Source organism: Hypanus sabinus, chromosome 31 (assembly GCF_030144855.1).
Source record: "Hypanus sabinus isolate sHypSab1 chromosome 31, sHypSab1.hap1, whole genome shotgun sequence".
In the NCBI taxonomy this organism is placed as follows: Eukaryota; Metazoa; Chordata; class Chondrichthyes; order Myliobatiformes; family Dasyatidae; genus Hypanus; species Hypanus sabinus.
Genome location: NC_082736.1, coordinates 21,979,887 through 22,004,186, shown reverse-complemented (window position 1 = coordinate 22,004,186; position 24,300 = coordinate 21,979,887). Strand labels below are relative to the sequence as shown.

Below are 24,300 nucleotides of genomic sequence, written 5' to 3'. Positions count from 1 at the left end.
CAATAGGGATGGGAGGGGTTCCGGAAGATTGGACGGTTGCAAATGTTGTTCCCTTATTCAAACAAAGGGATTAGAGATAGCCAAGGAAATTATAGAGCCTTACTTCAGTGGTTGGTAAGTTGATGGAGAAGATCCTGAGAGGCAGGGTTTGTCAACATTCGGAGAGGCATAATATGATTGGGAGTAGTCAGCATGGCTTTGTCAAAGGCAGGTCGTGCCTTGTGAGCCTGATTGAATTTTTTGAGGATGTGACTAAACACATTGATGAAGGAAGAACAGTAGATGTGGTGTATATGGATTTCAGCAAGGCATTTGATAAGGTACCCCTTGTAAGGCTTATTGAGAAAGTAAGGAGGCGTGGGATCCAAGGGGACATTGCTTTGTGGATCCAGAACTGGCTTGCCCACAGAAGGCAAAGAGTGGTTGTAGACGGAGGTCAGTGACCAGAGTGCCTCAGGGTTCTGTTTTGGGAACTTTACTCTTCGAGATTATTATAAATGACCTGGACGAGGAAGTGGAGGGATGGGTTAGTAAATTTGCTGATGACACAAAGGTTGGAGGTGTGGATAGCGTGGAGGGCTGTCAGAGGTTACAGCTGGACACTGATAGGATGCAAAACTGGGTTGAGAAGTGGCAGATGGATTTCAACCCAGATAAATGTGAGGTGATTCATTTTGGTAGGTCAAATATGATGGCAGAATATAGTATTAATGGTAAGACTCATGGCAGTGTGGAGGATCAGAGGGATCTTGGGGTCCGAGTCTGTGGCTAAGAAGGCGTACGGTGTATTGGCCTACATCAATCATGGAATTGAATTTAGGAGCTGAGAGGTAATGTTACGGCTATACAGGACCCTGGTCAGACCCCACTTGGAGTACTGTGCTCAGTTCTGGTCGCCTCACTACAGGAAGGATGTGGAAACCATAGAAAGGGTGCAGAGCTGCATCACTGCCTGGTTCGGAAATTGCACCGTCTCGGATCGCAAGACCTTGCAGCGGATAGTGAGGTCAGCTGAGAAGATCATCGGGGTCTCTCTTCCTGCCATCACGGACATTTACACTACACGCCGTATCCGCAAAGCAAACAGCATTATGAAGGACCCCACGCATCCCTCATACAAACTCTTCTCCCTCCTGCTGTCTGGGAAAAGGCACCGGTGCATTCGGGCTCTCACGACCAGACTACGTAACAGTTTCTTCCCCCAAGCTATCAGACTCCTCAATACCCAGAGCCTGGACTGACACCTTACTGCCCTACTGTCCTGTTTATTATTTATTGTAATGCTGCACTGTTTTGTGCACTTTATGCAGTCCTGTGTAGGTCTGTAGTCTAGTGTAGTTATTTTTCTCTGTGTTGTTTTTTTTTTTACGTAGTTCAGTCTAGTTTTTGTACTGTGTCATGTAACACCATGGACCTGAAAAACGTCGTCTCATTTTTACTGTGCACTGTACCAGCAGTTATGGTCGAAATGACAATAAAAGTGACTTGACTTGACTTGAGGAGATTTACAAGGATGTTGCCTGGATTGGGGAGCATGCCTTATGAGAATAGGTTGAGTGAACTCGGCCTTTTCTCCTTGGAGCGACGGAGGATGAGAGGTGACCTGATAGAGGTGTACAAGATGATGAGAGGCATTGATCGTGTGGATAGTCAGAGGCTTTTCCCCAGGGCTGAAATGGTTGCCACAAGAGGACACAGGTTTAAGGTGCTGGGGAGTAGGTACAGAGGAGATGTCAGGGGTAAGTTTTTCACTCAGAGAGTGGTGAGTGTGTGGAATGGGCTGCCAGTGACGGTGGTGGAGGTGGATACGATAGGGTCTTTTAAGAGACTCCTGGACAGGTACATGGAGCTTAGAAAAATAGAGGGCTATGGGTAACCCTGGGATATTTCTGAGGTAGGGACGTGCGGCACAGCTTTGTGGGCCGAAGAGCCTGTGTTGAGCTGTAGGGTTTCTATGTTTCTCTGTCTAAGCTGGCAGGAGAGCGTAGTGGTTATCGTAACGCTCTACAGAGCCAGTGATCCGGGTTCACTCCCACTGCTGTCTATCAGGAGTTTGCACGTTCTCCCTGTGACTTTCAACCGGGTGCCTCGTGTGCCCTCCCACGTCCCAACGATGCACCGGTTAGGGACAGTGAGACCCGCCCCCAGGGCAATCCTCGAACCACGCGGGCCGTCGACGCGACTGCCTCAGTTCATAAACGTAACATCAAAGATCGGCTTCGCTTTCCGCACGAGCGTCCAAACGAAGCGCGGCTTTCGGCGTCAGCCCGCGAGGGTCAGGGTGGCTTGCCCGCCAGCTAGCCTAATCTTTGGTCGTTGGTCTGGGGGAGGAAGCCCACGCGGTCACAGGGAGAGCGTGCAAACTCCTCACGGGCAGCGGGGGGGGGGGTTCAAAGCCGATCGCCCTACTGTAGGAAGGATGTTGGGGCTTTAACGAGGAGGCTGCCTGGTGTAGAGGGTGTGTGCTATCCCCAGAGGCTGGATAAGCCTGGGCTGTTTTCTCCGGAGTGTCGGAGGCTGAGGGGAGATCTGACGGAGGTTTACACGCTGATGAGAGGCATCGATAGAGTGGACAGGGAGTATCCGTTCCCCAGGGTTGGAATGACCAACACCAGAGGGTGTGCATTGAAGGTGAGAGGGTGTAGGTTCAGGGTGGGGGGGATATGAGGGCAAATCTTTCTTACTAGGAGATCCCCAAGCCATCAGACTCCTCACTACCCAGAGTCTGGACTGACATCTACATCATTTATTATAATTTATACATTGTAATTTCTCTTCTACTGTGCCTATTGTCTTGTTTATTAATTACTGTACTGCCCTGCTCTGTTTTGTGCACTTTATGTAGTCTGTGTAGGTCTGTAGTTTTTATGTTGTTTTATGTAGTCTAATGTAGCCTTGTGCTGTCTCACGTAGTCTGGTGTGGTTTTGTGTTGTTTCATGTGGCACCAGGGTCCTGGAGGAACGTTGTTTCGTTTTTACGGTGTACTGTACCGGCAGTTTATGGTCGAAATGACAATAAAAAGCGTCTTGAGTTGAATGGCGGCAGAGGCGATTGCATTCAAGGCTTTTAAGAGACGTTTGGATCGACAGATGGATGTGAGGAAGATGGAGGGGTGGGGACACGGTGTAGGTAGGGGGGATTAGTGTTGGGGTGATTTTGATTTGCTTTTCAGCTGGGTCAGCACAGACGATGCGGGCCGAATGGCCCGTTCCTGCGCCGTACCCTTCTCAGACGGTCACTGCCCTCGGAAAACGAGCGTGCTGACTGCGACGCGGCGATCGCAGCCGCCTTCCTGGAGCCGTTAGTGGCGGATGAGAGGCGGGGGGGGGGGGGTCACTCACCGACATAAGCAATGCGGTCGGTCACCATGTACTTGTTGTGGTTGACCCTGCCGAAGGGAATCCTCTCCTGCTCCGCCGTGGCTGGAACCCGGAAGATTTTCTGCAACAGAGTACAAAAAAAAGCTGGGTGGGGAAGGAGCTGGCCGAGGATTATTCGCAGACCGCCGCGTGACGGTACTCCCGAGTCTCCGCCTGGGACTTGTGCAGCTGACAGGAGTGAAAACCGAGAGGGAGCTACGGACGTTATAAACCCCGCCGGAGATGGAGGACCGTCATCGCTGACGGAAACGCCGGAGGCGTAACGGCCAGTAGGTTTCCTGTCACGCGCACATCGAAACATACAGTGAAATGTGTCACTTGCATCAACGACGGACGTGATCCGAGGATGTGCTGGGGGGGGGGGGTGCAGTCCACGACTGTCGCCACACTTGCAGCACCACGACGGACTAGCCCGAACGTGGGAGGAAATCAGAGCATCTGGCGCTGCCGTGCTGCTAACGGGGAGGACACAAAATCCTCAGTGTCAGCGGCGGGAATCGTACAGCGTCATGCCGATCGCTACGCTACCCGTCCATCCTCCCGAGCCGCCCCCAGATTGCGGCGTCTGCTGTCTCGTCCCGTCACGCCTCGGGAGGGGACCCTCCCCCCCCCGGCCCCCGGAACTCACCACCTCGATTTTGCACTTCAAGGGCTCCTTCCGCAGGACGTCCAGCGCCTCGAGGAAGACCAGCATGGGGCCGTACGTGTGCGGCCAGCAGCTGACCAGCAGGTGGACGGTCACACCGCGCTCACAGGCAGCCACGCGCAGCCGGTCCTCGATCACTGGCCAGTACCTGAGGCGGGGAAAAGACGACAGCAGGAGTCAGCTGCCCTGCCTCACGGTTCTGGTTCGATCCCTTCCTCTGGCGCCATGCGTGTGCCCGGTTGGGGGGGGTCTGTAAGTTTCCGGCAGACGAGCCTCGTTGGCAGCTCGTCTGGAAGAAGGAAAATTCTGATCTCCAGCCTCCGCTGCCTTGCAACTGCACCCGCTCACGGGGGAGGCTTCGGGAGTGAACCCCGAGGGGTAAATCCGGAGCTGGGGTTCATTTCTGACTGGCAACTCCAGGTGCCAAACTGATGCGTGGACAGGGGGGAGCTGGCTACACGGGCAGCAGCTTGCTCCCCGTATCGTACCACCCGGGCTCACGGATCTAGACAGCGAGGGCCCAACATCCACGGTGAACTCTGACCCAGGGAGAACTGCGTACAAGACCATAAGATATAGGAGCAGAAGTAGGCCATTCAGCCCATCGAGTCTACTCCGCCATTCAGTCATGGGCTTATCCAATTCCTCCAGTCACCCCCACTCCCCTGCCTCCTCCCTTTGATGCCCTGGCTAATCAAGAACCTATCTATCTCTGCCTTAAATACACCCAGTGACTCGGCCTCCACAGCCGCTCGTGGCAACAAATTCCACAGATTTACCACCCTCTGGCTAAAGTAATTTCTCCACATCTCAGTTCTGAATGGACGTCTTTCAATCCTGAAGTCACTCCCTCTTGTCCTAGATTCCCCTACCATGGGAAATAACTTCAGGCCTTTTAACATTCGGAATGTTTCTAGGAGATCCCCCGTCATTCTCCTGAACTCCAGGGGAAACAGCCAAAGAGATGCCAGACGTTCCTCATACGGTAACCCTCTCAGTCCTGTGTGTGTGTGTATTTACACGTTTGCGTCTGGGCAACGTCATTCAACCGCGCACACACATTGCGCCAAGCCAAACAAAACAACGTTCCTTGTACAGAACTGTACGTGTAACTCACACCCAATAACACAATACAACAGTTCCTCCGTAACTTCTGCCACCTCCTACGTGATCCCACCACCAGGCACACCTACCCCTCCCCCCACTCTCGGCTTTCCGCGGGGATCACTCCCTACGCGACTCCGTTGTCCATTCATCCCCCCATCCCTCCCCACGGACCTCCCTCCGGGCACTCATCCCTGCAAACAGAAGAAGTGCTACACCTGCCCCCACACCACCATCCCAGGCCCCCGACAGTCCTTTCAGGTGAGACACCACTTCACCTGCGAGTCAGCTGGGGTGATATACTGTATCCGGTGCTCCCGATGTGGCCATTTATACATTGGGGAGACCCGCCGCAGACTGGGAGACCGTTTCGCCGAACACCGGCGCTCGGTCCTCCAGCAGTAGCGGGATCTCCCTGTGGCCACACACTTCAATTCCACAGACCACTCCCACTCCGACATGTCTGTCCATGGCCTCCTCTACCGTCAAGATGAGGCCACACGCAGGTCGATGGAGCAATACCTTATCTCCCGCCTAGGTAGCCTCCTACCTGCCGGCATGAACACTGACCTCCGTTGATACCCCTGTCCCACCCCCTTCCTGTCTATAATTTTAGTCTGGTTTTTCTCTCCCTCTCCCCACCCCCCCAGCCCTACCTTTCTTTCTTTTATTTCCCATAATTCTCCACCTTCCCCCAGCCCATTTCCCTCCAGCCTATCACTTCCCAGCTCTCTACTTCATCCCTTCCACTTCTCATCCCCCCTCGACCATCCCATGTAACTTCACTCCTGATGAAGGGTTTCGGCCCGAAACGTCGTCACTACCTCCTCCCATAGATGCTGTCTGGCCCGCTGAGTTCTGCCAGCATTTTGTGTTTTTATTTGTAATATTACCACACACAGGTTAGTAAATAAAAAGTTGTGAGTACAATTAAAAGTAAACGGGATAACATTGCAGGCGTGTAATGACTGGTATGTGGTGGCAGGGAGTTCAGTCGCCTCAGGGCCCGGGGGAAAGAGGCCGTCTCCCGTCCTAACACTACGGGGTCTCCTGCGTGCTGGGGCCAGAGAGATTGCCGGATGGAGGGGAGGGATCACTGACAACGCGGAGCGCTCCAGCTAAGTATCCCAGGTCAGGCAGCGTCCGCAGAGGGAGGAACCGCAGGGCTTTCTGGGTTAAGGCGCCCACCGTCAGAGCTGGAAAAGTCAGAAACCGCGGGGCTTTCAATTGCAGAGGGCGGGAGGTGTGATGATAGAGAATGGGGGGGGGGCAGTCCAGAGTTGTGGAGGGGACAAGAAACAAAATGAAACAGACGGCAGAATCGCATCTGTGGGGGTGGGGGCGGGGAGAGAGAGAGAGAGAGAGGGGAAGGAGAGGAGAGGAGAGGGTGACGAGGAAGAGAGAGAGGAGGAGGGCAGGAGTGAGGAGAGAGGGGAGAGGGGGAGGAGGGAGGGGGAGAGTGAGGAGAGAGGGGGAGAGTGAGGAGAGAGGGAGAGAGGGGAGGAGGGAGAGGGCGAGAGTGAGGAGACAGAGGGGAGAGGGAGAGAGAGGGGAAGGAGGGAGAGGGGGAGAGTTAGGAGACAGAGGGGAGAGGGAGAGAGGGGAGGAGGGAGAGGGAAAGGAGGGAGAGGGGGAGAGTGAGGAGACAAGAATGGGAGAGAGAGGGGAGGAGGGAGAGGGGGAGAGTGAAGAGACAGAGGGGAGAGGGAGAGGGGAGGGAGGGAGAGGGGGAGGAGGGAGAGGGCAAGTGAGGGGAGAGGGGGAGGAGGGAGAGGGCGAGAGTGAGGAGACAGAGGGGACAGGGCGAGAGTGAGGAGACAGAGGGGAGGGAGAGACGGGAGGAGGGCGAGAGTGAGGAGACTGAGAGAGGGAGAGAGGGGGGAGGCAGAGTGGGAGGAGGGAGAGGAGGAGACAGAGGGGAGAGGGAGAGAGAGGGGAGGGAGAGTGAGGAGACAGAGGGGAGAGGGAGAGAGGGGGGAGGCAGAGTGGGAGGAGAGTGAGGAGACAGAGGGGAGAGGGAGAGAGGGGGGAGGCAGAGTGGGAGGAGAGTGAGGAGACAGAGGGGAGAGGGAGAGAGAGGGGAGGAGGGAGAGGGCAAGTGAGGGGAGAGGGGGAGGAGGGAGAGGGCGAGAGTGAGGAGACAGAGGGGAGAGGGAGAGAGGGGGGAGGCAGAGTGGGAGGAGGAGAGTGAGGAGACAGAGTGGGAGAGGAGGGAGGCAATGGAAAAGGGAGTTGGGTGTTATACAGGAGTACAAGTCCTGAGGGTGGAAGACGGTTGATGTTCCTCCAGTGGGCTCCGCAGATGGAGACAGACCTGAGCGAGGGTGTTTGAGACGTCAGGTGCCCGCAGTCTGGAGAATCCAGATCAGGAGCCCCTGAACCTCCGGCAACCTCACGTCCCACATGAACATCCCGCGACACCCTCGGGATTTGATACGAACAGTAAACCTGGTTTCCCCAACCCCACCTCCCCTTACAGACGTGGTGCCTCTACCTCGTGCGCCCGATCTGCAAACCACCCCCCCACCAGACACAGGAGATTCTGCGGATGCTGGAAACCCACACACACTCACACAAATCAGGAACCACAGGCCCGGCAGCAGGTACGAAGGGGGAAAATAAAGTCGACATTACAGGCCGAAGCCCTGTACCAGGCCTGGGAAGGAAAGGGGGCAGAAGCGTTAGCGGTGGGCGATGCGTTCTCGTCCGTGGCGGAAGTCGGGACCGAAGCCGGGCCTCGGGTCCCTGGAGCTGTCTCGCCGTGCCAGGCGACGGGAGGCAGGAGTGGCACGTAAGGAGGGCAGGGAGCTCTGAGGGAGTGGATTTGGGAGCTGGAGGGGGCGGAGGTGGGGGGAGGCTGATGGTGTGTGAGGCGTGAGCTCGGGGGGTGGAGAGCGAGTGGAGGGAGTGTCAGAAGGAAGTGGTGAGGTAGGGACAGCAGAGGGAGATGTTAGTGGGCGAGGACTGGAGGGGAAAGAGGTGGTCACAGACACAAGAGGGTCAGCTGTTGCTGGAAATCTAGACGAACACTCACAAGAGGGTGGGGGAATTCAGCAGGTCAGGCAGCGTCCATGGAGGGGAATAAACGGTTGAAGTTTTGGGCCGAGACCCTTTACCCAATGAAGGATACGATAGTGCCGAACACTTACTCTCACCTAGTCCCACCGACCCGCACTCAGCCCATAACCCTCCATTTCTTTCCTGTCCATATACCTATCCAATTTTACTTTAAATGACAACACCGAACCTGCCTCTACCACTTCTACTGGAAGCTCATTCCACACAGCTACCACTCTCTGAGTAAAGAAATTCCCCCTCGCGTTACCCCTAAACTTGTGCCCCCTAACTCTTAACTTAAGGCCCTTACAGTTTTTTGAAGTTTTGGATTTGGTCAGAAAGTTTTTCCTTTTTTCCTGCTTTTACTCTCAAGATGAGCCGCCCAGTTTGTTTTCGTTTTTTTGTGTTTTGGGGTTTTTTTTCAATGTACATTTCAATTACAAAGGTACCTTTATCTTTTTCTCTTCCTGTTACGGAGAGGAGGAGAATCAGTTATTTTTTACTATATACTATTAGATTAATTCTATCTATGATCGTGATTTTTCCTTTTATTTGAATTGTTATTGATATCGATTTTTGAGACAATCCTCTTATCAATCTTTCTATTTACCTAATAAAAAGATTGATGGGGGTAACACAGACCCGCGAAACAACGAACATCAGTGATGATTCAGAAAGGTTCTGGTAGGGAGGTGGGTGGGGGCCACAACCTCGGTCTGGCTTTCCGGATTTGTCTGCGGTCCGGCCACTAGGTGGCAGAGGCGAGCAAGGCAACACACAGACACAGACAGCCAGCCAGACAGACAGACAGACACAGACACCCCCCCCAGCATGACACTGAGTCCGTGCATGGCGTCAGAAAACCACAGGGGCAATATCGACCAGCTGAATTAAATGGGCCAGGGCAGAGCAACGGTGGCGCGATGCCACAGCGGTCAGCGCAGCGCTTTACAGGTTCGATTCCCGCCGCTGCCCGTAAGCAGTTCGTGCGTTCTCCCCGCCCCGTGACCGCGTGGGTTTCCCACGGGCACCCCGGTCTCCTCCTGCAGTCTGACCAGGTACCGGTTGGTATAGGTTCATCGGTCGCAGGGACAGCAGGGGCTCGATGGGCCGAAGGGGCCTGTTGCTGGGCTGGATCTGTTTGCAGTTTGGCCAGTCAAATCCAGTCAGCGCTGGAACAGAAGGAGAAGAACAGGGTTCCCTGAAAGTGGAGTCACAAGCACAGAGGGTGCTGGGGAAGACTTGGCTGTCATGAGTCAGGACACTTGACGTATTGACCACAAGATACAGGAGCAGGCGGAGGCCATTTGGCCCATCGAGTCTGTTCTACCATTTCACTCTGGCAAATCCATCTTCCCTCTCGGCTCGCAGCCTCCCGCCTTCTCCCCGTATCCCTTCATCCCCCGACCAATCTATCAACCTCTGCCATGCAGACTCGGCCTCCTGCGGCGATGAATCCCAGATTCACCCCCCACCTCCGTTCCAAACCGACACCTCTATTCTGAGGCTGGTCTTAGACCCCCGCCCCCCCCCCCCACACCACAGGAAACACCCTCTCTATCGAGGCCTTTACGCATCCGACAGGTTTCGAGGAGGTCACCCCTTTTCAGGTCTGATGTTTCCTCTTTGGAAAGACGTTACGAAACCAGAAAGAGCACAGGAAAGGTTGACAAGGACTCGAGTGGTTGGCCGGGTTAGGACTTTATTCCTTGGGGCGTAGAAGGCAAGTGTGACTTACAGAGGAGATTAAAATCACGAGTGGCAGAGATTCTAATGAAGAGTCCGTTTTTTAATTTAGAGACACAGCAGAAACCGGCCCTTAAGCCCACGTGACCAATCAGCCTATTAGCCGGTACGTCTTTGGACTGTGGGAAGGAACCACAGCACCCGGGGGAAACCCACGCGGCCTCGGTACGAACCCCTTACGGACAGCGACGGGAATCGAACCCCGAGAGGTGACACCAGGCCAGCGTGCGAGGGGGTGGTGCTGCGAGTTGACGCTCATCGAGGCTGTGCGCATCGTCTAAACCTCCAGCCAGCTCTCCGTCCCTTTCCACCCCCTCTCCGCCGCCCGCCCTCCCCTTCCTACCTCTGCGGGTCGCAGAACTTGCACAGGGGGAGGAAGTCCATCACCGCGATGAAGACGAATTCCCGCGCGTCGTCAATGACGTCCAGGATGGCGTCCAAGTCCGTGGTGCGGCCAGGCCCGCAGAGCGACGGAGGGGCACTCTGGGGAAGGAGAGGGGAGGGGAGGGGGTAGACCACGGTCAGTCCCATCGTCATTGGAGCAGAACTAGGCCATCTTCTTTGCCCCACCAGTCGATCACTATGCGTTAATATCCCAGGACATCGGTTTCTCAGATACTCAAACCACCCCATCTGGCACCAACACGGTCAAAGTCAGTTAGATCACATTTATTCCCCCGTCCAAATGTTTGGTCTGAACAACAACTGAGCCTTCTGACTGTGTCGGCATGCTTTTATGCACTGAGTTGCTGCCACATGATTGGCTGATTAGATATTTGCATTAACAAGATGTACTTAATATTAAGTGACCACAGAGTGGAGTGTCCTACTCAACTCTATTCTCCTGCCTTCTCCCTGTAATCTCTGACACCCTGATTAATCAAGAACCTATCAACCTCTGCTTTAAATATTCCCAATGACTAGGCCTGCACAGCCGCCTGTGGGAACGAATTCCACAGATTCACCTCCCTCCGGCTAAAGAAATTCCTCCTCATCTCCGTTCTAAAGGGACGTCCCTCTATTCTGAAGCTGTCCCCTCCGGTCCTAGACTCTCCCAATATAGGAATCATCCTCTCCACATCCACTCTATCTGTGTCCTCTGGTCCTAGACTCCCCCACTATAGGAAACATCCTCTCCACATCCACTCTATCTGTGTCCTCTGGTCCTAGACTCCCCCACTATGGGAAACATCCTCTCCACATCCAATCTATCGGTGTCCTCTGGTCCTAGACTCCCCCACCACAGGAAACATCCTCTCCACATCCACTCTATCTGTGTCCTCTGGTCGTAGACTCCCCCACTATAGGAAATATCCTCTCTACATCCACTCTGTCTGTGTCCTCTGGTCCTAGACTCCCCCCCACCCCACTATAGGAAACATCCTCTCCACATCCACTCTACCTGTGTCCTCTGGTCCTAGACTCCCCCACTACAGGAATCATCCTCTCCACATCTACTCTATCTGTGTCCTATGGTCCTAGACTCCCCCACTATAGGAAACATCCTGTCCACATCCACTCTATCTGTGACCTCTGGTCCCAGACTCCCCCACTATAGGAAACATTCTCTCCACATCTACTCTATCTGTGACCTCTGGTCCCAGACTCCCTCACTATAGGAAACATCCTCTCCACATCCACTCTGTCTGTGTCCTCTGGTCCTAGACTCCCCCACTACAGGAAACATCCTCACCACATCCACTCTATCTGTGTCCTCTGGTCCTAGACTCCCCCACTATGGGAAACATCCTCTCCACATCCAATCTATCGGTGTCCTCTGGTCCTAGACTCCCCCACCACAGGAAACATCCTCTCCACATCCACTCTATCTGTGTCCTCTGGTCGTAGACTCCCCCACTATAGGAAACATCCTCTCTACATCCACTCTGTCTGTGTCCTCTGGTCCTAGACTCCCCCCCACCCCACTATAGGAAACATCCTCTCCACATCCACTCTACCTGTGTCCTCTGGTCCTAGACTCCCCCACTACAGGAATCATCCTCTCCACATCTACTCTATCTGTGTCCTATGGTCCTAGACTCCCCCACTATAGGAAACATCCTGTCCACATCCACTCTATCTGTGACCTCTGGTCCCAGACTCCCCCACTATAGGAAACATTCTCTCCACATCTACTCTATCTGTGACCTCTGGTCCCAGACTCCCCCACTATAGGAAACATTCTCTCCACATCTACTCTATCTGTGACCTCTGGTCCCAGACTCCCCCACTATAGGAAACATTCTCTCCACATCTACTCTATCTGTGACCTCTGGTCCCAGACTCCCCCACTATAGGAAACATTCTCTCCACATCTACTCTATCTGTGACCTCTGGTCCCAGACTCCCTCACTATAGGAAACATCCTCTCCACATCCACTCTGTCTGTGTCCTCTGGTCCTAGACTCCCCCACTACAGGAAACATCCTCACCACATCCACTCTATCGGTGTCCTCTGGTCCTAGACTCCCCCACTATAGGAAACATCCTCTCCACATCTACTCTATCTGTGACCTCTGGTCCCAGACTCCCCCACTATAGGAAACATTCTCTCCACATCTACTCTATCTGTGACCTCTGGTCCCAGACTCCCTCACTATAGGAAACATCCTCTCCACATCCACTCTGTCTGTGTCCTCTGGTCCTAGACTCCCCCACTACAGGAAACATCCTCACCACATCCACACTATCGGTGTCCTCTGGTCCTAGACTCCCCCACTATAGGAAACATCCTCTCCACATCCACTCTATCTGTGTCCTCTGGTCCTAGACTCCCCCACTATAGGAAACATCCTCTGCACATCCACTCTATCGGTGTCCTCTGGACCTAGACTCCCCCACTACAGGAAACATCCTCTCCACATCCACTCTATTTGTGTCCTCTGGTCGTAGACTCCCCACAATAGGAAACATCCTCTCCACATCCACTCTATCTGTGCCCTCTGGTCCTAGACTCCCCCACTATAGGAAACATCCTCTGCACATCCACTCTATCGGTGTCCTCTGGACCTAGACTCCCCCACTACAGGAAACATCCTCTCCACATCCACTCTATTTGTGTCCTCTGGTCGTAGACTCCCCACAATAGGAAACATCCTCTCCACATCCACTCTATCTGTGCCCTCTGGTCCTAGACTCCCCCACTACAGGAAACATCCTCTCCACATCCACTCTATTTGTGTCCTCTGGTCGTAGACTCCCCACAATAGGAAACATCCTCTTCACATCCACTCTATCTGTGCCCTCTGGTCCTAGACTCCCCCACTACAGGAAACATCCTCTCCACATCCACTCTATTTGTGTCCTCTGGTCGTAGACTCCCCACAATAGGAAACATCCTCTCCACATCCACTCTATCTGTGTCCTCTGGTCCTAGACTCCCCCACTATAGGGAACTTCCTCTCCACATCCACTCTGTCCAGGCTTTCCAATGTTTGAGAGGTTTCCCTCCCCATTCTCTGAAGGCCAAGTCCCTCCTGCGGCCGGGACGTGGCAGATGGGCACTCACCGAAACGTAGACCCGGGCGCCGATGCCGTTCAGTGTCAGGTGGAGCGGGCGCTGCCTGCTGGAGAGGGCGGCGTAGGCGGCGGGCCAGCGCCCGGGGATGGATGCCCCCTGGGCACCCAGGTACCAGTACACCCCGAAGATGCGCTCCAGGTCCTGGGCCAGGCAACTGCAGTTGGACAGGACGATGCCCAGCTCCTTCACCTGAGGGCGACAGTGGCAGCCATGACACCCTTCCGCCATCTTCCGCAACCCCCGTGCAAACTAGGCCTTTCGGCCCCTCACCTCCCTGCCGGCTCAGAGATTCTGATCAACTGCTGCCCCCCCCACACACACTCTCACCCGAACAATTAACCCACTGTCCCCCCCCCCCCCCCCCACGTCAGGAGACCCCACACGGTCACGGAGAGAGCAGAGAGCTCGTGGGGACCAAGTCAGGAATTCAGAGGCTGAACACGGTGTGACTGTTGCCCCGAGCTGCAGGTATCTATCTCAATGCTAGAAGCCTCACACGGTTGTGGAGAAGCACAGCACAGAAACAGGCCCTTTGGCCCATCTAGTCCATGCTGAAACCATTTTAACTGCCCGCTCCCATCGACCTGCTCCTGGACTACAGCCCTCCGTACCCCGACCGTCCATGGACCTGTCACAAGTTCTCTGAAACGTTGAAATCGAGCCCGTATGCAGCTCGTTCCACCCTCTGAGTGAAGACGTTTCCCCTCATGTTCTCCTTCAACTTCTCCCCTTTCACCCTTAACCCCTGACCTCTGGTTATAGCCCCACCCAACCTGAGTGGAAAAATCCTGCTTGCATTGACCCCATCTATGCCCCCACAATTTTGTATACCTCTATCAAATCTTCCCTCCATCTTCTACGTCCCAAGGAATACAGTCCTAACCTATTCAATCTTTCCTTATAACTCGGGGCCTCCAAACCCGGCGACGTCCTTCTAAATTTTCCCAGTACTCTTTCAACCTTGTTTACGTCTTTCCTGTAGGTCAGTGACCAAAATTATTCACAATACCCTAAATTTGTCCTCGCCGACATCCTGTACAACGTCAATGTACCATCCTGTACTGAGGCCAACTGGAGTGGCGGTCAACAGGGAGCAGATGGGCCAAAGGGCCTGCTTCTGTGCTTACAACACCGAGCGCGTCGGGCTTTCGCGCTTCATGACCCCAAAAGCAGAAAGATCACGCACCTGCGTCAACGAGCGCCAGTCCATGTTGGCGCTGCCAAGGTAAACGTGCTGGCCGTCCACCACCCACAGCTTGCTGTGGACGATCCCGCCTGTGAGATTCTGCAGCCACACACCTCGGACCTCAGCACCTGCGGGGCGGAGGCAGATAACGAGCCGGCCGCCGAATACCCCGCACGCGCGGCTGGGGACGGAGCGGACGGGAGCCGGTGAGAGTGGGGTTTGGGATTGCCAGCACAGCTCGATGGGCCAAACGTCCTGCCAGAAGGCGGTGTGTGCTGAAGTGAGGGAGGGGATAGGCCGGCGGGAGAAGGGACAAAGGGCCTCACTACCCCACCCCCCCGGCCTTCCTGTTGATTCCCCTCCTCGCCTTCATTTCTGGCCAACGTTGTCGTCACAACCGCTGGAAGTAAGGCGCCTCCGATCGTCGCGGCGGGGGCTGAGGGGGTCGGAGGTGGTGGGGGGGGCGGGGTTGGAGAACGCGCTAGTGGAAATGAAGCCAAGGGAGGGATTGCGCTGCAGGGTTCTCGTGCCGACTGCTCGCTTCAGTTCTGGCCGCCTCATCGCAGGAAGGGTGCGGAGACCGGCGAGGGGGCAGAGGGGGCTTTCAGACTCGCTCCAGTTGTCACGGGTACACAGAGCGCCCGGAGAAAACCCACGCAGTCACCAGAAGAACATAGAAACGTCGGAAACCTACAGGCCTTCGTCCCTACCAAAATGAAGCACCTCACACTTATCTGGGTTGAACTCCATCTGCCACTTCTCAGCCCAGTTTTGCATCCTATCAGTGTCCCGTTGTAACCTCTGACAGCCCTCCACACTATCCACAACACCCCCAACCTTTGTGTCATCAGCAAACTCACTAACCCATCCCTCCACTTCCTGATCCAGGTCATTTATAAAAATCACAAATTGTAAGGGTCCCAAAACAGATTCCTGAGGCACCCCACTGGTGACCGACCTCCATGCAGAATATGACTCATCTACAACCAAATATGATGGCAGAATATAGTATTAATGGTAAGACTCTTGGCAGTGTGGAGGATCAGAGGGATCTTGGGGTCCGAGTCCATAGGACACTCAAAGCTGCTGCACAGGTTGACTCTGTGGTTAGGAAGGCGTACGGTGCATTGGCCTTCATCAATCGTGGGATTGAGTTTAGGAGCTGAGAGGCAATATTGCAGCTATATAGGACCCCGGTCAGACCCCACTTGGAGTACTGTGCTCAGTTCTGGTTGCCTCACTACAGGAAGGATGTGGAAACCATAGAAAGGGTGCAGAGGAGATTTACAAGGATGTTGCCCAGATTGGGGAGCATGCCTTATGAGAATAGGTTGAGTGAACTCGGCCTTTTCCCCTTGGAGCGACGGAGGATGTGAGGTGACCTGACAGAGGTGTACAAGATGATGAGAGGCATTGATCGTGTGGATAGTCAGAGGCTTTATCCCAGGGCTGAAATGGTTGCCACAAGAGGACACAGGTTTAAGGTGCTGGGGAGTAGGTACAGAGGAGATGTCAGGGGTAAGTTTTTTACTCAGAGAGTGGTGAGTGCGTGGAATGGGCTGCCGGTGACGGTGGTGGAGACGAATACGATAGGGTCTTTTAAGAGACTTTTAGATAGGTACATGGAGCTTAGGAAAATATAGGTAAGCCTAGGTAGTTCTAAGGTAGGGACGTGTTCGGCACAGCTTTGTGGGCTGAAGGGCCTGTATTGTGCTGTAGGTTTTCTATGTTTCCATGTGCCAGGGTTCGGGACGTTTCGGATTGAGTCCACAGGTTTGGCAGGTGAATGCACGGCCGCAGGGGGCAAGTTTTCAGATTTCAGGATCTCTCCCAGGACAGATGGGAGCTGTGCAAAAGGGATGGGTTCCTCCTAAACCCGATGGGGGGGGCCCAATATCCTCGCAATGGGGTTAGGTGTGTGCCAGAGCTGTTGGGGAGGGTTTAAACTAATTTGGAGGGGTGGGGGTGGGAACCAATGATAGGGTTGAGGACGGGACAGTTGGTAAGCAAGTCGATGTGGTGTTTAGTGAGACAGAGAGGAAGGACAGGAGAGGACAGGGCAAAATTGCAGTCAGTGGGATGAGTTGAGGGCCAAAATTGAAAAGGGTGACTGAGGATGTTATATTTGACTGCACACAGCTTACGGAATAAGGAAGATGATCTTGTAGCACAGTTAGAGATCAGCAGGTATGACGTTGTGGGCACCATAGCTGAAGGAAGATCGTACCTGGGAGCTTAACGTACAAGGATACAGATTGTATTGAAAGGACAGGCAGGTAGGCAGAGGGGGTGGAGGCAGCTCTGTTGGTTAAAAACTGAAATCAAATCCTTAGAAAGAGGTGACACAGGATCAGAAGATGTAGAATGCTTGTGGGTAGAGTTAAGAAACAGCAAGGGTAAAAGACCCTGATGAGAGTTATTTGCATACCTCCAAACAGTAGCCAGGACGTGGGCTACAAATTATAACAGAAGATAGAAAAGACACGTAAGAGAAATGTTACAATAGTCATGGGGGATCTCAAAACGCAGGTAGATTGGGGAAAATCAGGTTGGTGCTGGATCCCAAGAGAGAGAATTTGTCGAATGCCTACGAGATGGTTTTTAGAGCAGCTCGTGTTTGAGCCCACCAGGAATTCAGCTATTCTAGAGCAGCTGTTAGGTAATGGCCGACTGATTAGGGAGCTTAAGGTAAAGGAATGCTTTATAATATGATAGAATTCACCCTGCAGTCTGAGAAGGAGAAGCTAAAATCAGATTTATCAGTGTTACAGTGGAGTAAAGGGAATTGCCGAGGCAAGAGAGAGGAGCTGGCCGAAGTTGATTGCAAGGGGACACTAGCAAGGTGACGGCAAAACAGCAATGGCTGGGGTTTCTGGGAGCAAATCAGAAGGAGCAGGATAGACACATCCCAAAAGGTGAAGAAGTATTCTGAAGGGAGGATGAGGCAACCGTGGCTGACAAGAGAAGTCAAAGACAGCATAAAGCGAAAGGGAGGGCTTATAATAGATCAAACATTAGTGGGAAGGCAGAGGATTAGGAAACTTTTAAATACCAACAGAGGGAATAGATAAAATATGAAGGTAAGGGAGGCAATGGTATAAAAGAGGATACAAAAAGTATTTTCAGATACATGAAGAGTAAAAGAGAGGCAAGAGTAGGTAGTGGACCACTGGAAAATGAGCTGGAGAGGTGGCACTGGGGGACAAAGACGTGGCAGACGAACTTCCCAAGTATTTTGCGTCTCTCTTCACTGTGGGAGACAAGAGCAGCGTGCCAGAAATTCCAGAGTGTCAGAGAGAGTAGCGGGTGTCGTTGCTGGGAAGCCGAAGGGTCTGAAGACAGGTACATCGCCTGGACCAGACGGGACACCCCGGGGTTCTGAAAGAGGCGGCTGAAGAGATTGTGGAGGCATTAGCAACGATCTTTCAAGAATCAGCAGGTTCTGGAGGACTGGAAAATTGCAAATGTCACTCCACTCTTCAAGAGGGGAGAGAGGCAGAGGGAAGGAAATTCTTGTCTGACAAACCTGTTGGAGTTCTTTGAGGAAATAACAGGCAGGAAGGACAAAAGAGAGCCATGTTGTGTACTTGGATTTTCAGAAGGCCTTTGACCAGGATGCTTAACGAGGTAAGAGCCGATGGTATTACCGGAGAGGTTCTAGCATGGATAAAGCAGTGGCTGATTGGCAGGAGGCAAAGAGTGGGAATTTGCTGATGATACTAAGCTGGGTGGCAGTGTGACATGTGATGAGGATGTTAGGAGAATTCAGGGTGACTTGGATAGGCTGGGTGAGTGGGTAGATACTTGGCAGATGGTGTTTAATGTGAATAAGTGTGAGGTTATCCACTTTGGGAGTAAGAACAGGAAGGCAGATTATTATCTGAACGGTGTAGAGTTGGGTAAGGGAGAAATACAAAGAGATCTCGGAGTCCTTGTTCATCAGTCACTGAAGGTGAATGAGCAAGTGCAGCAGGCAGTGAAGAAGGCTAATGGAATGTTGGCCTTTATTACAAAGGGAATTGAGTACAAGAGCAAGGAAATCCTCTTGCATTTGTACAGGGCCCTGGTGAGACCATACCTGGAGTATTGTGTACAGTTTTGGTCTCCAGGGTTAAGGAAGGACATCCTGGCTGTAGAGGAAGTGCAGCGTAGATTCACGAGGTTAATTCCTGGGATGTCGGGACTGTCTTACGCAGAGAGGTTGGAGAGACTGGGCTTGTACACGCTGGAATTAAGGAGATTGAGAGGGGATCTGATTGAAACATATAAGATTATTAAGGGATTGGACAAGATAGAGGCAGGAAATATGTTCCAGCTGCTGGGAGAGTCCAGTACCAGAGGGCATGGTTTGAGAATAAGGGGTAGGTCATTTAGGACAGAGTTAAGGAAAAACTTCTCCTCCCAGAGAGTTGTGGGGGTCTGGGATGCACTGCCCCGGAAGGTAGTGGAGGCCAATTCTCTGGATGCTTTCAAGAAGGAGCTAGGTAGGAATCTTATGGATAGGGGAATCAAGGGATATGGGGACAAGGCAGGAACCGGGTATTGACAGTAATTGATCAGCCATGATCTCAGAAAGGTGGTGCAGGCTGGAAGGGCCGAATGGTCTACTTCTGCACCTATTGTCTATTGTCTAAAGAGAACCTTTCTGGTTGGCTGCGGGTGACCGGTGGTGCTCCACAGGGGTCGGAGTTGGGACCGATCCCTGTCACGTTATATGTCAACGACTTGGACGACGGATTTGATGGCTTTGCTGCAGTCGATGTGAGGATCGGTGGAGGAGCAGGTAGTTCTGAGGAAGTCGAGAGGCTACAAAAGGACCCCGATGGACCAGGAGAATGGGCAAAGAAACGGCAGATGGAATACAGTGCCGGCAGGCGTACGGTCACACACTTTGGCTGCAGGATGGGGAGAAAATCCACAAATCGGAGCGGCAGAGGAACTTTCACTTGCTGGTTGAGCCGGTGGTGCGGAAGGCAAATGCGATGAGAGGGATTATTTTGAAAGGAGGAGGAAACAAAAGCAAATATGTAATCCTGAGATTTTATAAGGCACCGGTGAAGCCTCACTTGGAGTATTGCGAGCAGTTTTGGGCCCCTTTTCGAAGAAAAGGTATGCTGGCTTTGAGGAGGGTCGAGAGAAGATACACGAGAGTGATCCCAGGAACGAAAGGGTTAACTTATGAGGGTCGTTTAAGGCTTTGGGCCTGGACTCGCTGGAGTTTAGAAGAATGGGTGGTGGGGGGGGGGGGGGTGGGAATCTCATCAAGACCTATTGAGTATCAAAAGGCCTCGAAAGAGTGGACGCGGAGAGGATGTTTCCTACGGTGGTGGGAGAGTCTAGACCCAGAGGGTACAGCCTCAGAATAGAGGGACGTCCATTTGGAACAGAGATGAGGAGGAATTTCTTTAGCCAGAGGGTGGTGAATCTGTGGAATTCGTTGCCATGGGCGGACGTGGAGGCCAAGTCATTGGGTGTAGTTAAAGCGGAGGTCGATGGGTTCTTGATTAGTCAGGGCACCAAAGGTTACGGGGAGAAAGCAGGAGACTGGGGTTGAGAGGGATAATGAATCAGCCTTGATGGAAAGGTAGAGCAAACTCGATGGGCCGAATGGCTTAAATCTGCTCCTGTGTCTTATGTCTAATTTTAAGGTGACCAGAGGAAAGTATAGGGGGATGTCAGAGGTAATTCATCTTTTTTTAAACATAGAGAGTAAGGGGTTAGTACAACATTGTGGGCCGAAGGGCCTGTACTCTACTGTAATGGCCTCTGCCTTTGTTGTAATGACTGAGAATGGAGGGGGATGTGCCTGCCGTCGAGCACAGGGAGGTGGGCAAGCGTTGCTGCCGGAGTCTTTGCTCTGGGGGCAGGGAGAGGGGGGGTACGCGGGGATACGGGACGCAGGGCTGCCCCCCACCCCCCAGGAATTACCCTTCTCCACGAGGTAGTTGGTGTCCTCCGCGGACTGCTGAGGGCTGTTGACGGCGACCTTCAGCCGGATCCCGCGTGAGCTCAGAGCCCCCAGCCCCTCCAGGATCCGGCGGCCCTGTGGGGGGGAGAAACGGCAGAGCACCGGATTAGGGAGAGCGGGCGGCCTTCGTTCCCACACTCTCCCCCCGCAGACTCACCTTTGCAACCTCAGGGAAAGGGGATGGCGACCGGGAGGTCACAACGGGCCACAAGAGAGTCCCCTCCCAAACAGCGGCAATCGCACGGGCACGGCGCTCTCCCCTGATCCGGGGGTCCCGGGTGATCTGAGCGGCAGACCGCGGTCAGGTCGGAAGCGACACCCCCCCCATTCCGCGTCCTCGGAAACGGGGCTCGGCCCCCCCGCTTCCTCAGCGGGCTGCAGAAGCTCAGCCCGTCCCCGCCCGCCAGCCTCGACTGACGCGGCACGGGGGCCGTCCTGCCCGGGACCTCTGCGGCCTCGACCGTGAGGAACGGCAGAGCCGCCAGTGTCAAGGACCACACCCACCGGGACACTCCCTCTTTCCCCCTCTCCCACTGGGCAGAAGGTGCAGAAGCCCAAGAACACGTCCCACCAGGCCCGGGGACAGCGTCTACCCCGTGGCCACCAGACTCTGGAACGGACCTCTTGTAGGATAGGTTCCTGACCCCACGATCCACCTCGTCACTGTTTGCCCGCAACACACTCTCTGTGTCCGTGTTACGCTTCACTCTGCATCGTTAATGTTTACCTCGATGCTCTGATCTGTGTGACCAGCTTTTCACCGTATCGTGGTACGTGACAGTTCTGACCCCCACTTGAGGCTCGGTGCTCACTCCCACCTCGTCCCTCCCACCGCGCTCCCCTCCCCCTCCGTCCCTCCCTCCGCACTCTGCTCCCCCCCCCCCATCACCCCGAGAACCGAGATTCCCGAGCCCGAAGTCCAGCAGCGAGCGTCACCCCGTGGCGTTTCACCCGCTGGCGTGGTCCGGCCGAGCTGACCGCGCGGACACGGGGGCCACTCTCACCTCGGAGGCGCTGGGCTCCTCCTCGCTCTGGCCCCTGGCCCTCAGGGTGAAATAGTAGGCGGCAACGTCCACCGACCGGTTGGCCCGCTCCAGCAGCTCCTCCCAGGCCGAGTAGATGGACCGGTGGCGCGGGGCGCCCTCGGGGTAGAGCAGGCCCACGGGGATGCTCTCCACCAGCGTCAGGCTGCAAGAGAAAGCCCCCGAATGAATTTAACCCCCACCCACGTTGTGACAGAGACACACAGAAAGCATCCCACGCAGATACATGGCGCCTCGGCAAAGAAGCCGGTCGAGAAACGGCAAGAGTTGAGGCAGAAGGGTCTCGGCACGAAACATCGACTGGTTCCCCGGACGCTGCCTGGCCTCCTCCAGCACTTCGTGTGTGAGCGTGTGTGTTGCTTGGATTTCCAGCAGACTTTCTTGTCTTTAAAGAAGATACTTTTTACGACATTTAATGCACATCCCTAATTGCCCCCTCTCGCTTTCCAATTCTCCTCCAGCCTGAGTTTGGATCCGTGTCACTCAACCCAAACACACTCCCCACCCCCCCACCTCCCTCCCTTTCCAGGGTCCACAGTTCCCCTCCCAACCCCACACCCCCCCGTCAAGTTCCCGTTCCATCAGCCATACTGGTTCCCATTCGTGCCTCCTTTACCGATCAGAGTCCCGAACCGGCAGCCCCTTGTGTTCCTGCTTACCTCCCTCCGGCAGCATCACCTTTCCCCACCCTTGCCCCATCTCCCTCTCAGCATCTCTCGCCGCTTGTCTGCCTCCATCTACCACCAGACTCCCAACTCCGCCTCTCCCTCAGTCCACAAGTCACCTCGCTGGCTGGCCACCCTCTCCCCTGTTGGCCCCGACACGGGCTTTCGGCCCGGAGTGCCGCCCGACCCTCTGCGTCCAGTCCCCGCGCGTGCCTCGCCTCGGTCGGGCGTCCGTTCTGCCCCGAGGGCCAGGAGGGAGTGCGGAGAACCACGGGTGTCACGGGAACCCTCCGCGGATCCCGTCCACACTTCCCGCTTCCCGGGGCGTTCTCTTTTCCCCCTCTCCCTGAGGCCTGAGGCCTGAAAACGTGCCTCACCAAGCTCAAGGGCAGCTTTCTTTTAATTTATATATCAAACTAAACAAATTTTAAAAGCCTTTTCATTCCTAACATGGATAGCCAATGCTTTCAATAGACAATAGGTGCAGAAGTAGACCATTCGGCCCTTCGAGCATGCACCGCCATTCTGAGATCATGGCTGATCATTCACTATCAATACCCAGTCCCTGCCTTGTCCCCATATCCCTTGATTCCCCTATCCATCAGATATCTATCCAGCTCCCTCAAAACTGATCAATTACAATTAGCACTGTTGCCATCATCTGGCTCCCCCCCGCGTGCTATCATTGAGGGACCCTTGTGAGCAGCACAGGCCCGTCTCTCCGGCCCGAAACACCGACTGGACTTTTCTCCACGGACGCTGCCTGGCCTGCTGAGTTCCTCCAGCATTTTGTGTGTGCCAATGCTAAAACTGAGGGACTGCCTCACCCCGACACCTCCAGGAGGACCACAAACTCGTCGTAGGGTTCGGAGGCTCACCCTCCTCGACCACCCGTTGAGCTCTGCTGGCTGGAGTCGGGGCCTCGTGCTTTGACCCTCGGAGGGGTCACCCGTGCCGAACGGGTCAAAGGGCAGAGGTCAGACTGAGGGTGGTCCGGGTTCAGGGCCGACAACCCTGACTGGTCAGACAAAAACGTTACAGAAACAGCTGTGGAGATTCCTTCCGCAACTGAGTCGACACAGATGGAAAATGAGGACCTTCATCGCCGCGCTAAACGCCAGTGGCGTGACGGGCTGAAAGCAAGTCCCTCAGCCCAACTTCTCCAGTCGTGGAGCAACTCTCCTTCCCCACCGTGGCTGCACAGAAGTCCGTACGTCCCCCTGCCCCCCTCTGCGGGCAACCGTTATAACATTGGATCCACGTGGAGATCGTACACCCCCCATCCCCCCCGTGACGTAAAGGTCAGATCGGTCATCGTAAATCGTCCCGCTGGGCCCGTTCCGCACAGGAAGTGCCAACGTCTCCCTGTCTGCCCGTGACGGCCCTACGCCAGAGGTAGCGGACAAATACCAAGGAGGGAGAAACCCCCTCTACTCTCCGCACGATTACGTACGACTTTGTAACATCTCCTGCGCCCCAAGGGATAAAGTCTCTCCGAACCTTCTCAACCCTTCCCCAAATCCCGGACAGCTTGTAATCTGTCTCTGCACTCGTTCATAACAACACAAGAAACGGGAGCAGGAGTCGGCCCCCCCCCCACCCCCGGTTCAATAAGATCACGGCTGATCCGGCCACGGGCCCATCTCTGCCTACCTGCCCCAGTTCAGGCCCCAAAACCACAGAAACCTGCAACGCCCTTCCCGAAACGCGACCTCTCGGGGGCAAGCTGTCCCCCTGCCCCCAACCTCACAGTGTGCCGCGGGATCCGCCCGAGTCGCCTGGGACTGTACTCACTGCAATTCAGGAGGATGAGAGGAGATCTTACAGAAAAATATAAAATCATGAAGGGGTTCGATAAGACAGAAGCAGGAAAGTCGTTTCCACTGGGAGGTGAGACTAGAACGAGGGGACAGAGCCTCGAGATTCGGGAGAGTAGATTGAGGACGGAGATGAGGAGGAACTGCTTTTCCCAGAGAGTGGGGAA

The 24,300-nt window shown here is 54.4% G+C and overlaps 1 protein-coding gene across 1 annotated transcript in view; it reads right to left on the bottom strand.

Annotated features, from left to right (window-relative positions):
• pld7 (phospholipase D family, member 7) overlaps positions 1-24,300 on the bottom strand; it is a 39,190-nt gene that overhangs the window by 5,597 nt on the left and 9,293 nt on the right. The window contains exons 4-10 of the mRNA XM_059955147.1: positions 21,613-21,796; positions 20,569-20,683; positions 14,641-14,768; positions 13,443-13,643; positions 10,278-10,417; positions 4,010-4,175; positions 3,343-3,442 (exon numbers count right to left, since the gene is read on the bottom strand). Coding sequence (XP_059811130.1) covers positions 3,343-3,442; positions 4,010-4,175; positions 10,278-10,417; positions 13,443-13,643; positions 14,641-14,768; positions 20,569-20,683; positions 21,613-21,796 — 1,034 coding nt within the window. The remainder of the gene's footprint in view (positions 1-3,342; positions 3,443-4,009; positions 4,176-10,277; positions 10,418-13,442; positions 13,644-14,640; positions 14,769-20,568; positions 20,684-21,612; positions 21,797-24,300) is intronic.